Source organism: Mus caroli, chromosome X (assembly GCF_900094665.2).
Source record: "Mus caroli chromosome X, CAROLI_EIJ_v1.1, whole genome shotgun sequence".
NCBI classification, from domain to species: domain Eukaryota; kingdom Metazoa; phylum Chordata; class Mammalia; order Rodentia; family Muridae; genus Mus; species Mus caroli.
Window position 1 is genome coordinate 142,405,740 of NC_034589.1, and position 15,151 is coordinate 142,420,890.

General features: G+C 38.2%; 1 protein-coding gene across 2 annotated transcripts; it reads right to left on the reverse strand.

The window, feature by feature from the left end:
* Positions 1 to 2,762: 2,762 nt before the first annotated feature.
* LOC110287332 (BTB/POZ domain-containing protein KCTD12-like) lies at positions 2,763 to 13,700 on the reverse strand. Of its 2 annotated transcripts, XM_021153983.2 has the most exons (3): positions 13,564 to 13,700; positions 13,110 to 13,164; positions 2,763 to 7,237 (listed from the first exon to the last, which is right to left on the reverse strand). In XM_021153983.2, exon 3 carries the CDS (start codon positions 7,229 to 7,231, stop codon positions 6,353 to 6,355), a length of 879 nt encoding a protein of 292 aa, XP_021009642.1. In that variant the 5' UTR covers positions 7,232 to 7,237; positions 13,110 to 13,164; positions 13,564 to 13,700; the 3' UTR covers positions 2,763 to 6,352. The 2 variants fall into 2 exon arrangements, with proteins under 2 accessions (XP_021009642.1, XP_021009643.1); XM_021153984.2 differs by lacking the exon at positions 13,110 to 13,164.
* Positions 13,701 to 15,151: the final 1,451 nt, after the last annotated feature.

Sequence of the window (15,151 nt, forward strand, 5' to 3'; positions counted from 1 at the left end):
TCTCAAAATCATATATTCTTGAGAGTATTGCTTCCTATTTTGTGGTAGCCTTTGGCTACATAGTTCTAACTTATCTTGATTCTTGATTCTGCCTTTCTTCGTTGGGATCATAGAAATATGGCTACATTCTCATTTCAAAAATTTGTTCCTAAAGATCAAGATACCCTTCTTCCTTCTTCCTGTCAATGTAAAACTAGAACTCTTGCCTCAAAAGGGACAAAGGGATAGTTTATTCTGGAGTCAAATATGAATGACTAATGCTCGGAGACAGATTCAGGTGATGTCATGTTATATCTTGGTAAGAGTTTCATGCAGTTTTTAAAATTAGAAAACAAAGAAAGTATGAATCAAGGTATTTACCAAATGCATTTGTACATATATCTGTGAGGTAAGCCATCAGAAAAGCAGGAAAAGCTCCACTACAGGCATCAGATACTATCTGAGAGCATTCTTAGTTTTTTGCTCAGAGGAAACTAGTGCTTTTTGTACATTCCAAAATATTTACCTAATAGTCATGAAGACGTTAGTTAAGATATAAAGAAGGGCAATAACTGGCTACTGAGAGGGAGGAGGCGAGGCTAAAGAGAACTCAAGATAGTTTTACTCTGAACTTGTAACATTCCAAACCTCCTCCAATCATTGAACCAGCTAATAAGCCACAGCTCCTTTCCAGGAATTATTTTTCACATTCCTATGGACTTAAGTTCTCATCTTGGACCAGGGAGGGGGAAGAAAATGCCACAGTTGTAGTAGAGCAATGAGACAAAAGATGCTCTAGCTCTTGGCCTCTGTGTTGAACTGAGTAATATTCCAGTTTAGAGCTGACTTTAAATTTTTACAACTGAGAGATACTTCTATCTTAAACTGTTATTTTGGACTTTCTTTCATGTGCAGATGAATCTGTGAATCATATGAATCCTATACATGCTAATTTAAACTCATTTATTTTCACTTGCAACACATTGTAAAATCATGTGGCTTTGGAATAAGTAGGCATGCCATCTTACATCTTTCACATAAATTCTATGACCTTCAACAAGTAGCTTGGACAATTTCCTCAATGGGGAAATGGAAATTAAAATATATGATTCATAGTTATAAGTGGTAACCAATCTCTCCTTCTACTAGAATTCCTACTAGTATGTTTAAAACAGGTTTTCAAATCCTGTTTTAGAAGGGATTCTCTTCCACTCCCTCAGCCACCCCTCCTCTTTCTTCTTTTACAGATTTTCCTCTTTTGGGAGGAGATGGGAAGAATGATAGAACACATTTTACATGGAAAGGAGGTTCCTGGGGGCAAAAGGGTGCAAGAAGAACAGGGGTGGGGGAATGGTTAAGGGCACTGTTTGGTCTTGAGTTCAATTCCCAGCAACCACATGGTGGCTCACAACCATCTATCCTGGGATCTGATGCCCTCACCTGGCATTCAGGTGTACATACAGATTAATTCATTCATAATAAGTAAGTAAGTAAATAAATAAATAAATCTTAAACAAAGAAAGAAAATGCCATAGTGAACCTTGATAGTTTGTATGGCAATTAAAAATAATCTAGCCAGATGTGGTAGCTCACACTTTTAATCTCATCATTTGGTGAAAGGACAATATAAACCCCATTTGTCTTCATTTAAGGACCCCATTTGTCTCCATTTTAAGAATGAAGCCTGATTTCAAAAAAGGCTGTAAGGCAACAGCTTTAGGAATAGATCATAAGTCCCAGAAACTAAGTCATAAGACACCAGCTTCAGGTACTGACCATAAAATCTAAAACAAGATCATAAAACCCTATCCCAAAGAACAGCCTGGGGACAATCACAAAAGATGGGGAGATATCTTATCTTAGAATGGACCATCTGCGCTGGGCAGCCCTATCTTATCAGATGGGTTGAATGCTCATAACATAGGAATGTAGACCACTGACCACCTATGATCCCTAGTATCCACCAATGAAATTTTAGATTACCTAATCCTTCTAGAGAGTTCTCTTGGTTTCCTATAAGAAGGCCTGCATGCCTTTGTCTGGGGTTGCCGTTTTAGAGAATGGTTGACCCCACATGCTGGTTGTTTCTGCAGAATAAAGTCTTTGTTTTTTTGCAAACTATCTGAGTTTGCGGTCTTCCTTCAGTAATTTTTGGACTCTTACATTAAGAGGCAGAGGCAAGTGGATATCTGTGAGTTTGAAACCAGCCTAGTCTACATAGTAAGTTCCAGGACAGCCAGGACTACATGGTGAGGTCCTGTCAACAACAACAAAGAAAAAAAAAGAAAAAAAAGAAATACTTTTAAAAATGAAAGTAGAGACAGAGCTCAGGAATCAACTCCATCTGTACTTGGATGGGAGGTAGATAGACAAACATTATTCGCTACTGTGAAGAATTTATTTTTGTGTTGGGTCTTTATTGTAGCATGTTTGTTTGTTTGTTTGTTTGTTTGAGACAGGTTCTGGCTGTTCTGGAACTCACTAAATAGACCAGGCTGGTCTCACAGAAATCCACCTGCCTCTGTTTCCCCAGTGCATAGACTAAAGGCGTGTGACACAATGCCCAGATATTTTTAATTTCTTTCAATAAGCTGAGGGGTGGGATTTGATCTTCAATTGACAGAACTCAGACCCTTCCCTTGTCACTGGTTGTCTTGTCACAGTAGAGCACTCAGTCTATATATATTACATTACTCTGACAGTCTGATAGGTTTCTTATTGTATACTGCACATTCCCACTCCAGTATTACAACATTAGACTCAGTAATGACTTCTAAATAGACTGGGTTTATATACTTTTTATTATTCTGATTTTTTTCATACATGAGTACTCTATTTACATCATTTCCACCCCTCTCCCTCCAATTCCTCCCAACTCCCTCTCAAATTCACAATGTCTTTTTTAATTATGATTGTTACATATATATTTATTTACATACACATGTGTTTAAAGAAATACAATCTGCTGTCCATTTAGTATTGGTCGTATGTATTTGTGTTTAGTATTTGGGATTGAATAACCCATCAGGGCTCTGTCCCTGAAGAAGACTAGTTCAGCCTCTCTTAGCAACCATTAATTGCCTGTAGTTCTTCATCTGGTGATGAGCCTTGTAAGATTTCCCCAATCCAGTCAGGCATGGCAACTGGTATTGTCATTGTGTTGAACTTGTTCAGTTGTTCACGTTGTTGAAATTTCATGAGTGTAGCCATACACTGATTAGTCTCTATACCAGCTTGTGGTATTTTGTACTCATAGAGAAGGCTGAACAGGTTGTATTTATATTTTGCTTTTTAGCCTTGGCAGTGGCAATGACAAGTAAGAGGTGATAGCAACATTCTAGAGAATCACCCTTAACTAAGAACCCTGGTTCCCAAAGATTGGAATTGTAATATCAAGAGGCAACTAAGAGTTCCATAGAGAAAGTGAAGGTAGACAGTGTGATAGTCTATCACTATGAAGGAAGGCAGGAGTATTGAGGCAGCAAGAGACTCTGATAAGTTGAAGATAGGAGTTGAGACTCTAGGGGCTGAAAAGCATGGTAACAAAAGGTTGACAGAGTCACCTACAGTTAAGGAGCTAAACTAAAGTTTGGGAGCCACAAGTCTAGCTAAAGAGTATTGGTATTCTGAACCTACAGCAATTTCCTTCTGAGTACAACATCTCTAGGGCAGAGAGAGAAGAGAGAGAGAGGGAGGTTTTAGAGGCTTCAGCACTTGTGTACAATTCCATTAATGTAGATAGTACAAGCTGCAGCAAGCAAATACCCAAGAATCATAGCAGATTACCACTAACAAGCAATAATTCTGGATATTGCTCATGGCTGTATAACATCAGATATGGTTCTCTATACTTTCAGAACTTTTTGAACCAATTACGGCCTTTTTTTTTCCTTAAAAAAGTCAGTTTCTTCTTTTGCCAACAAGAAACTTAGCAACTCTAAGTGTGTTTATTGATGAGCATCTCTCTCACTAAAAACCCAAGGCAGCTGAGCTCAAATATTCAGTCACATTCTTAGCTGCCTCCTGTTTAGTCTATGCATTTTTCTGTTTTATGCCTTCTTAGCACTTAACACAACAAACCCCAGAGAATTTATATTTCTTTTCATTATTTCCTCCATTAAATTATTTGTGAGTGGAAAAGAAAGTAATTTGAAGAGCAAATGACAAGCATTTCAGAAATAATCTTGAACCAAGTATAATGGAAATTGATGACAGAGTAAAAAAATAAAAATGGCATTATAAGTCCTCTATTTTAAAAAGATAGCCATATTTCTGAAAGATCAAACTGTAGACAACTACATCACAAGTCACCAGGGCACAGCTCCTTCACTTTCGGTATTATGCAACATATTCACTCACCACTTTAAATAAATGGTGACCACTTATCTACTGGGCAGATGGGACAACTGAGACTTTGGTAATACTAGAAACATGCCAGAGGAGCTAAGGCTAGTAAATGTACCTACAGAAAGGTAAGCTAATGTAAAGATTTAACTTCGTAGGGAGAGCATGGAAATGACAACAACCATGAGAATGGTACATAAACAAACTGTGGAACATCTCTTTAAGAGCATCTAAAATGTGCTGCATCTTAATTTCTGTATTCAACTGACCTCTAAAGGAGTTAGTGACCAGAGGGTATCTGAAGTGCTGTACTGATTGTATGCCTACTATGTGATAATCCATGTAGTAATGTGAATAACTGTCTGTCCAAGCCACAGAGCTACCAACCACTCAGCCTTTCTGTCCTAGACCAGAGATAATTTGGATTTAGAAAATGGGATTAACAACAAAAGAAGTTAAGTATGGAGAATATGCCTGGGAGTTGACGTTCAGTGAAAGGCTAGCATACTGTTTAGGTCTCCTATAAATTGTGAGAAAGAATGTGAATGGCATGGAGAAATATGGAATCAATGAGGTTCGGAGATGACCACAGAAAATCATACAGCCTTTGAAAGAGAAGATAGAATATCAATTATTGACAGCTCCCCAGATCCTCTGAGACTTAATTTGTTTATATTTCCTTTAAACTCAACAGAAAAAAAAAATAAATGTGAGCTTAAAATGCTCACACAGTCACATCACTGACACATGAACAGTTTTTTCTTTCTCAAGCCATTTAATGTGAGTTTTAGTTCTTTGAAACTTAAAAAGACCTGATTAGAAAAGGAGTTAAAAGACAATGCAAACAATAAAGGTGCATGGTGCATGTTAAGGACAGAATAAAGAAAAGACAAGGCTACCTGACTACTTGATTGCTAAAAGCTTTTACAGAGGTGAGGAAGATCCTCTAAAGTGAGCCCTAAAAACCTCTTTTTCTTAACTAGTTCATGGTCTTTTATAATTCATTCACTTAGGTCACCAATGTTCTCATCTGAGAATAAATACTTGCTTCCAACCTGGTTGATTACAAAGACATTGGCAGGGAGTCAGATGATAAATCTCAGGTGTTTTGTTTTGTTATAGTTATTTTCTTCTTTCTTCTCCTCTTCTCCCATCCCCACCTCCAGAAAAGCAAAACACACACTCACAGCATCAACCAACACAAGTTAACAATGGATAAATACAGCTAATTATTTGACTAGTGAAACTACACTAATTAATACATGTATATACTTACACAAAGCAAGGTTATCCATTGTTTTCTTCCCTACATTGTTTGCATTTAATTCTAGTGAAAGGTATTTTAGGACAGTTTTTTTTTTTAATGGCGCAGCTGCTTATGACTGAGGTAATAGCTATGAAATACTTCCTTACTATCTTTTTCATGCAAAAGCAAATTGAGTGCTAAGCCTTTTATTACTGAGAATAATAGTCATACAATTGTTTGTCTAGCATCTATCAAAAGTCCTTAATAATTCTTGAATTGGTCCACCTTTCTATGAACCTCCTAGAGGACTGCTGTCAAGTTTTCCCACTAAGCATGGTAAAACATTTGCAAAGCACATTCACACTACCTACTATAATCTCAGCCCAGCTATACAGGGTTTTATGTAGACGAATACAGATAGCAAGGTACATAATCAAGTTCAGTGTGGGTTATTACTGAGAAACAACTTGGAAGTCATAGCTTAATAGTTCTCAAAACATGTAATTTAGTGGTTATATTTAATAGCATTCACTCCAGAAATTTACCTCTACTATCTATACTGATGCACACCTTTCACTCCACAGTCCAAAGAAGATAGACAGATGGATTGCAATGATGTATAAGAACAAAACCAACAAAGGTTCAAGTAGTTATGATGAGAGAAGTGGCATTTTCAATATTATACAGAACACTCACGAACCTAGAGTGATTAATGTGTCTATTTCTAAAGGAGACAGTTGGCATGGAAACAGAGGGTTTATATTTTCTGGGTGATTTTAAGTGTCACTCACGATAGAAAACATATTCAGTATAAGAGGTCCAGATCCTGTCATCTGTTTGGTCATGTGTGACAGTGCAGGTGCCAGTGGAGTTGCATGCTACCATGTGGAAGCCAGCATCAGCTAGTTTGTCAAAAGCTTGTTCCAAGAAAGTAAATTTGAGGTAGTATCGAGAAGTATATCGCTCTGGAGGGCGATCTGGGTCTCTGCTCTCATTCAGAGTGTCTCCGAACACTTCTTTGGCTAATGAGATCTTACCACACACCATGATTCTGGCCACACGGCGGAATTTGGCATCTGTTTGGCTGTCCCTGCCCAGAGTATAGGAGCCTCGATAGCCAATAGTGATGAAACCAGCCTTCTTGAGCTCAGAACCAGGGGCAGCGGTCAGAACCATGGGATTATCAGGGCCACTAATATGAATGCTATTGGTTGAAGAGAAATTGAATGTTGTGTCAATGCTGGGTGAGAGCTCTTCTAGATCAATCGGACATGAGTCATTTCCAGTTAAGTTGAGCTTGTTCATTTTAGGAGCCAACATCTTGGCTAGTTCTGGCAGCTTAAAGTATTCTGCTTCTCTATGGAGCCGGCCACACTCTGGAAAATGATCCGGAAGCACTACTTGCATGTCTCTCATATAGTCTAGGACATAGCGAAAGAGAAAACCATCTCGATCTATGAAGAATCTCCCTTTGTTGTCCTGGATCAGTGAGCAAGGATTCTTTACACTGAACATTTCCCAGAGCCGGGAACCAGGAATGCTGATCAAAGTAGGATATCGAGTTATGTACACCTGGCCACCTACATTGAGTTCAATAATCTCAGGAAAACTGCTGCACTCCTCGGTTGGTTTGACATCACTTGACTTTTCTGGCATGGCCATGTTGACCTACAAAGAACAAAACATTACTTTTGAGCAAGAATGTATATAGTATGGGGATTATATTCATAAGCATTCATTTCCTGCATACATACAGTCTGTATATCAAGAAACCCAAGGCTGTGGAGATCACTCAACACATAAGGCACTAGCCATGTAAGCCTAATGACCCATCTGATCCTATGTTAGAACATGGATTCAATACCATATATCTGTAATCCCAGGTGCCTATATGAGGTGGGGACAGGAAAATTTCCCAGAAAGCCATGTGCCAACTAGTGTAGAGTGTGTAACACAGCAAAAACCAGAGAGAGTCCATCTCAACAATGTGCAAGGAGGGAACCGACTTCTGAATTTTATCCTCTGACCTCCACATACTGACCATGGTATGAACACACACAAACACACAGACACACAGACACACAGACACACACACACACACACACACACACAAACACTCGCACCACACGCGCATGCATGCACACACATACACACTTCACATTTACTGAAAGAAGAAAATATAAACTCATGTAAAAACATAATCATCTATTCATTAACTATGTTAATGTGAGAATGGCAGCATAAAACTGCCTTTGTGGTTTGGCTTTGCAACCTTTTTCCCATCTTTGAGGGCTTCTATCACCCTAGGCAAGAGCTCTTCCACTGAGCAAATACCCAACCCTAAATGCCCCTGCATCAGACAATAATTCTCATTTCATAGCAGGTTATCTGCAATTTATGCAAGACCCCCTTTCTGGAACATTTCTGCTTTTCTGCAGCTCATTCATTCTCCTGTCCTTGACCCCAAGACAAACAACCCTGTCAATCCATTTAGTGTGCATCTTTTCATTTGTGTGTATCATTACAAAATTAATTGTATGGTTTTGAATATATATTATATTGTTATACTATATATTTCCTCCCTTCTTTTCACTCTCAATCCTCTATTACTCAAATACCTTTTGTAGACAACACCCTGATATGCTCATCCAATCACTTCCAGCATCTTCAGTCCAAATTGGTTTTAACTGCCTGCTCTAGTACACATCCCTTTACATGCTGTCTGAATTTCCAAGACAGGACTCTTCCTGTTTTCTAACCCTCAGCTCCCTATTAGCAGCTCCTTGCTGACTGCTTTGGCAGTGCCTTGATTCTAGCAGGTTGAAAATCACCTTTATGTATGTGAAAGGTTTTTTTTCTAAATAGAATGTATTGCTTGTCTTTATGTTTCCAGCCCAAACAGATCGCCTTTTATAAACTTTTCTATTGTTAGAAGAACCACAATTTTATGTCAGCTACATCAAAAATCTAAATCCCAAGTCATCTTTAATGACTTATCCTTCTTTCTTATCTATATTTGTCACTAACTAGAAGCCATTCCTTTGTGATGCCTCTTGGATACACATTATTACCACTAACACTTAATTTATAATGTTCACTAACATAACACTTTCCCAACTGCTTTGTCTTCCTCTGGCTGCTATACATTCACATATATCTTTTCTACTGCCCAACACAAGAAATTCTTAAGTTTGCTACCAGACCAGCTGCTATGACATCTTCTCTGTTTACTACAGTTAAATGGTTCCAATTTACCTATATATCAAATCCAAATCTCTTACATGGGAACTCAAAACTACAAGCCAGTTGTATCTCCTTTGTAATGATAAGAATATCTAACACTATATAGGGCGTCTGTGCTGGACATGGTTCCTGACTGATGAAGTGGTGACTTTTATTATTCACAAACTGTTAAATAACAGGTGATAAAATGTTGCCATAACATAAACTAGAAAATAGTTATGGTGCTATCTAAACTCAAGCAAAAGACCACGGATTTATTAACTACTTCATCCTTTTGATTATATCTGCTAATATGTATATGTATGAAAAAATGTGTAGATCACTGTTGGCTGCTTTTGATGTGTCTTTTTTTATTTACTATTTCTTTATATGCCCTTACTCAGACCTGTTCTTCCCCCTTCTTCACAAGCCTTATTTCATCCTTCAGACATTCATCCTATTGCTAAAAACAATTGATTTTCCCGATAAAGAATAGAAGCGTTCAAGCATTCATTTACCTTTGCACTCATAGGATTTCCTACACTTTCATCTACTATAATGATAATGTGGAAAGTGAATGGACCTAACATTTATAAAATACTGCATGCAACTCTTCATCTGATCTCCTTTCCTGCGTCAACTCAGTTAACTATATATAACAATCCAGTGACGTAAATACTGTTGAAATTCCTCCTGCCCAGAGAGAAGCAGGTGCATAGTCTATTAACTTCTTTACAGGGATTATTTTTTTCAGTCTCTGTTTGCACTAGAATTAAAACTATCCTACTAAGATGCAGACTCTGGCTATCTCTATCAAAACTTCCCCAAAGTCAAGATACGAAAAAGCATTCATATTAAATAAGGCATCTGAAAATCCACAGAATGTAATTCACCATTTTCACAATGAACACATGTTAATAACATAAACTAAATTTAAAAAATGAATCTGAAAGCTATGAGAAAATAAAATGAAGAAACAATATTGGCTTCAAAATTCCATGAGGTAGCTGCCCTTCCCTTGCTCTTTATTGGTTAATCCCAGTTCTCTTTCCCTTGAAGAAATGGATGCATTAGCCACACTGAACCTATAGCCAGTTCCTCAAGCACATTCACTTTTTCATGTTCATGTGACTAAAACTTATGATTCTGTATGCTTGTAATGTCATTTTTATTTGTTCTGCTAATTCAATTCCTACCCATCTCTTCTTGTGAAATAATAAAAGAAAGTGGCAGGTTTGAATTAGAATCCTGGATAAGATTGAGAAAACTGTAGTTTTTTTTCTGAGCCTCAATATTTTTTATCCAGAATATAGATAGAGAAAAAAACTGATTAATAAGGTAAGAAGGAAATTGTGTATGAGTCATATAAGTACTTAATATAGCAGTTGTTTCATTATTTGCCAGCTGATAAATAATAATATCAGATATTAGTTACATTAGCTTCCTGAGCTTGTTTTAGAGGAGTAGCTCTCACTCGGCCCTCCTAATGCTGCCACCCTTTAATACAGAATTTTGGTGACACCAAATTTATTTCCTTGCTACATTGTAACTGTAATTTTGCTACTGTTATGAATCATAATGTAAATGTTTGATATGTAGATGGCCTTAGGCGACCCCTGTAAAGTGTCATTCATCCCTAAGGGATCATGACCCCCAGATTAAAAAGCATTGTCTTAGAAAAAGTGGTAAATTGCTGTTTTCCACTGAGTATTTATGGTACTCAATGGGTCATAACAATCCATTGAGATGCTGCCTAAGTGAACTATCCTGCTTAACTTTTAAACCCATCCTGTTTATTCCACATTACTGTGCAGTTTAGAAATTGATGTATTAGAATACTTAACAGTATTCTGAAATTGCTTATTTATGTAGCTACCTGTGGCTAATATATCCTCAGATACAATGTAATCTTGATTATACTTCTTTGGATCAACATCACTGGGAGGCTGGTTAGTAGTAAGGTTGGAGTAACTACTGAATGGTGAGTATATCACCAAAAAACACATGGTATAATAATGCCAGGAATGTTATAATGTCAGAGGAGATACGAGGAGAAATCCATTTATAGAAGTTCATCTTGAATATATATGTGTGAAAAAGAAATGTAATTGATTTTGCAGATTTCTGAATACAAAAGGTGATATTCTTCCGAAAAACAAAACAAAACAAAAACAACAATAACAACAAAAAAACCACTATCAAAAGTTGAGATGTTTTTCCCCAATGTACAAACAGATCATTTTATAGCACGATTAAAAAAGACTGTATTTTTTTCTCCATGTTGCTTTAGATATAGTTCTGTACAAGTCAACTTGAAATAGGCACTTAGAAACCACTCTTACTCAAAAAGCATTGGCTCACTGGGCCCACAAGGTTAACTGAAGCCAAGGTGAAAGTTTGATGTTTCTGCCTTAGTCTGTATCTGTTTGCCTCCATTACTTTAGCTGAAGGTACTCAAATAAATCTTTTTCTTTAACTTTTCCTCTGGAATTATCCTGGATTCCAGGAATGGCAGAACAGACCAGGAAAAGAGAATAACCTGTAACAGTACACTTTGGAGTAGAAATTATAAGAACCACATTGATTCCTTCCACACAGTAAGGGTATTTTCACAACATCTTACAGGACTAGATCTGAAATGGTCAAGCAGACCACATCTTGACTAGGGTTGCTTAATTATACATGTCTCTTGCCCTTTATACAAACTCCCCGCCCCCTTCTCAGTGTGGATACACTGAATAAATCTCTCATTTTCACAATTACTTGTTCCTTTCTCATATGAAGATAGCTGAGGGAGGGGAGGGGTAGCATGTAAAGGCTGCCAGAAGCCAGACTTTTGACCTAAAAACTTCAGTTATAAGCCAATGATTTATAATCCTATGAATTAGAGTTACAATCAATCTAGGGCAGTGGTTTTCAACCTGTGGGTTGCGACCCTCTTGGGGGTCACATATCAGATGCCCTGTATATCAGATACTTATTTTATGATTCATAACAGTAGCAAAATTAGTTATGAAGTAGGCAACGAAAATAATTTGATGGTTGGGGTCAACACAACATGAGGAACTGTATTAAAGGGTTGCAGCATCAGGAAAGTTGAGAACCACTGTTTTAGGGAGTCAGGCTGAGTAGCCAGTTTGCCACTTGTGTTAACAAAACAATGTTAGCTACTTTCAAAAGGACAGAGCCGTTATTCTGGGAGAAGAAATCAGAACAAAAGTCAGGACGGAACTGCACTGGAACTTCCGCTGCTGCCTTTCTCAAACATTTTTAAACATAGATATAATACGTGAGCGGTTTTCGGTTGGTTGGTTTTTGTTTTGTTTTGATTTGATTTACTTTTTTCTTTCTGTTAGAAAGAAAATGGAAGTGGTTTCTCTAATAATGAACATATCTAGTTCAAAACAGCCCCTTGTGCACACATTATTGCACGAAGTAAAGGACAGGCAGGAAGATGTTTATCTGTTTGTATGTTTTTGCAATGTAAAAATTCTTTTCTACTTACAAAGCTTCCTGCATAACTTCTTTCTTCCCTTCTCCAGCCCAATGTTCTCAGTCAAGCTGGTTTTGCTTATGGGGAAACAGAGAAGCAACGAACACAAAGAGTTCTCTTAACCTAACCAGAAGTCAGTTTTGGAAATGCTGCTTCCCCCTTTGTGGGGGGGTCTGGGGACTGGCAGAGGGCAGCCTTTTAAGAAACCCTAAAATGTCTCATTTATTCTCTTTCATGAAGAAACAGGAGGCTGATGAGGGTGTGTTGGTAGTGCCCTCAGTTAATCAAAGAAATAAGAGTCCCTGTAGGAGGAAGTAAATAGGGTGACATTTAATAAAGGGCTTAAATCAAGCTGCAGAGAAGACAAATAAAAGCAGCTGTATACCAAGCCCAGAAGAACTGAGTTATTTATTCTAGCGTTTCAAAGGCAGTAAGGAAACTAACCAATGTATCACTCCCTTTCTGGCTCTGAATAATTCTACTTGTAACCAAGATCCATGTTTTCCAAAGACAAAAGTCAGCTGTAGCAAAGTACACTATACTGTAAGCTCGTCAAAATGATATGTGACTGACAGAAAAATGTGCAGGAAGATATTTCTGAGAAAACAAGACACTTTGTAACCAGCCAGTTTTCTATTTTATTAAGCCTGAAATCCCTGTCTTAATCCCCCTTTCCTACCTACTGCCCTCCATTTTCTTCTGGAATCTTTTACTTTTTCTGTCTCTTGGTTTCTGTCTCTCTCCTCTTTTAAACCAATGTGTTTTAAATATTTACTTGTTTGTAAGAATAAAGCCACACATTCAAATTAGGAAAGTGATCCCCACCTTGTATGCTGCTCCAAGCCAGAGATCCAAGAAATCAAAGTAGTTAACAGCTAAACTGGAAGTGCAAGCAAAGGGAGAAAACAACTTCAAGGAAGAATTAAGAAACAATTCTTTGCCTCAGCAATATTCCCTTGTGCTTCTAACTAGCTTGTATCTGTGACTTTTTGTCTGCTCATAAAAGAAAAGGTTAGCACCCAGAAGCATTAAACCCAATCAAAATACTTTAAAAATTCAACGGATGCTAGAAAGCAATCTGAATTTTCTGATTCCGCCCCTCGGAAAGAGCTTCGGTTGCTTTTGGAACTCTAAACTGCTTTCCAGTCACAGGCTTCACAGTAGCTCTCTCAATAGAGAAGCAGCAGACGTGCCTATCCCCAGCTCAAATTCAGAAGCTCCGGAATTCCAGAAGCAATGGACTGGAAAGAAAAGACAAGGAGGGTGATAAAATAGTTACCTTGAGTCTCGAGGCACTCAGGTACTGCCAAATCGAGCTTCAGTGCCTGTCTGGCTTAGTGCTGTGAGGGCTCAGCTCCACAGAGGAATGGCTTTCTGTTCTCCTTCTTCTCCCTTGCTGTGTGTTTTGGTGCTTGATTTGAGTTTTCCTCTTTAAAACTAGCAGTCCTCTAGACCCTCCTCCCCTGCTATGACATACTTGACTTCCTCTCCAGCTCAGCCAGCCTCCCGCTCTATTCTGCAGCCAGACAAGAAGCAAAACAAAGCAAAGCAAAGCAAAGCAAAGCAAAGCAAAGCAAAGCAAAGCAAAGCAAAGCAAAGCAAAGCAAAGCAAAGCAAAGCAAAGCAAAGCAAAGNAAGCAAAGCAAAGCAAAGCAAAGCAAAGCAAAGCAAAGCAAAGCAAAGCAAAGCAAAGCAAAGCAAAGCAAAGCAAAGCAAAGCAAAGCAAAGCAGAGAGAAGGCAGGGAAGGGGGAGGGGGCGAGAAACAAAGGTAGTGGTGATGGGGAGAGGAGAAATTTGGTTCATCTTGGTTACAGCAGAGCAAGTAAATATTTTGCAGTCACAAGTACATGAATGATTTGTAAGGGGCTTGTTGTTTGTTTGTTTGCTTCTGAAACAGGGCCTTCTTACATACCTCAGGCTAGCCTTGAAATTTATATCCTTCAGTGTCAGCCTGGAGTACCTGGTTTTGCTATGGGCAACCACAATCACACTGAATGAATTTTTCAATGAAGAATTTGTTGGATTCTGAACTTAATATTAGGTATATTTACTTTAATGCCCAAAATCCTAAAAGTCAGATTGTATGCTAAGAGCTGAGAATAAAGAAATACTAGACACATTTTTCTTTCTTGAGAAGAATTAAACGTACTGTGTTTCACTATTATGGACGAGAAAAAGCACAGTATTGTAAGAACAAAAAAGAAGCATTCCAGGGCTATCTAGGGAAATCTGAAGGCTTCCTGTGGGGATTAACTAAATGGAGTTTTACCAGATGCATAGGAATTAACCACAAGATAGGATTAGCATTGCAGGCAGAAAGGACAGAATCAACAAAGAGCAGGGGTGGGGTGGGGAGTTGGGAGGGTGGGGATACACACATACCATGTATTAGATACTGTACTCAACTGTTTTTTAAATGCTAGAGTCAAGATGTTAGGCTACCTCACTCCAAAACTTCCACGTTAATGTTCTCCAGTTGTGGTATAAACCCAACTAAAAAAGTGAACCCCTTATCTAAATTATTTTGTTGTGTATGCATTTCTCCCTCTCTAAGCATCACTGAAATCATTGGATTTAAATGTGGATTTCTTCAAAATTGGGCTACATCTCTCTAAATCTTTATTATTAGATATTTTCTTTATTTACATTTCAAATGTCATTCCTTTTCCTGGTTTCCCCTCTGAAAACCCCGTATCCCATCTCCCATCCCCCTGCTCACCAACATACCCACTCCTACTTCCCTGTCCTGGCATTCCCCTACACTGGGGCCTTGAGCCTTCACAGGGCCATTGATGGGAGGCCATTGATAACCAACAAGGCCATCCTCTGCTATATATGCACCTGGAGCCATGGGTCCCTCTTTGGT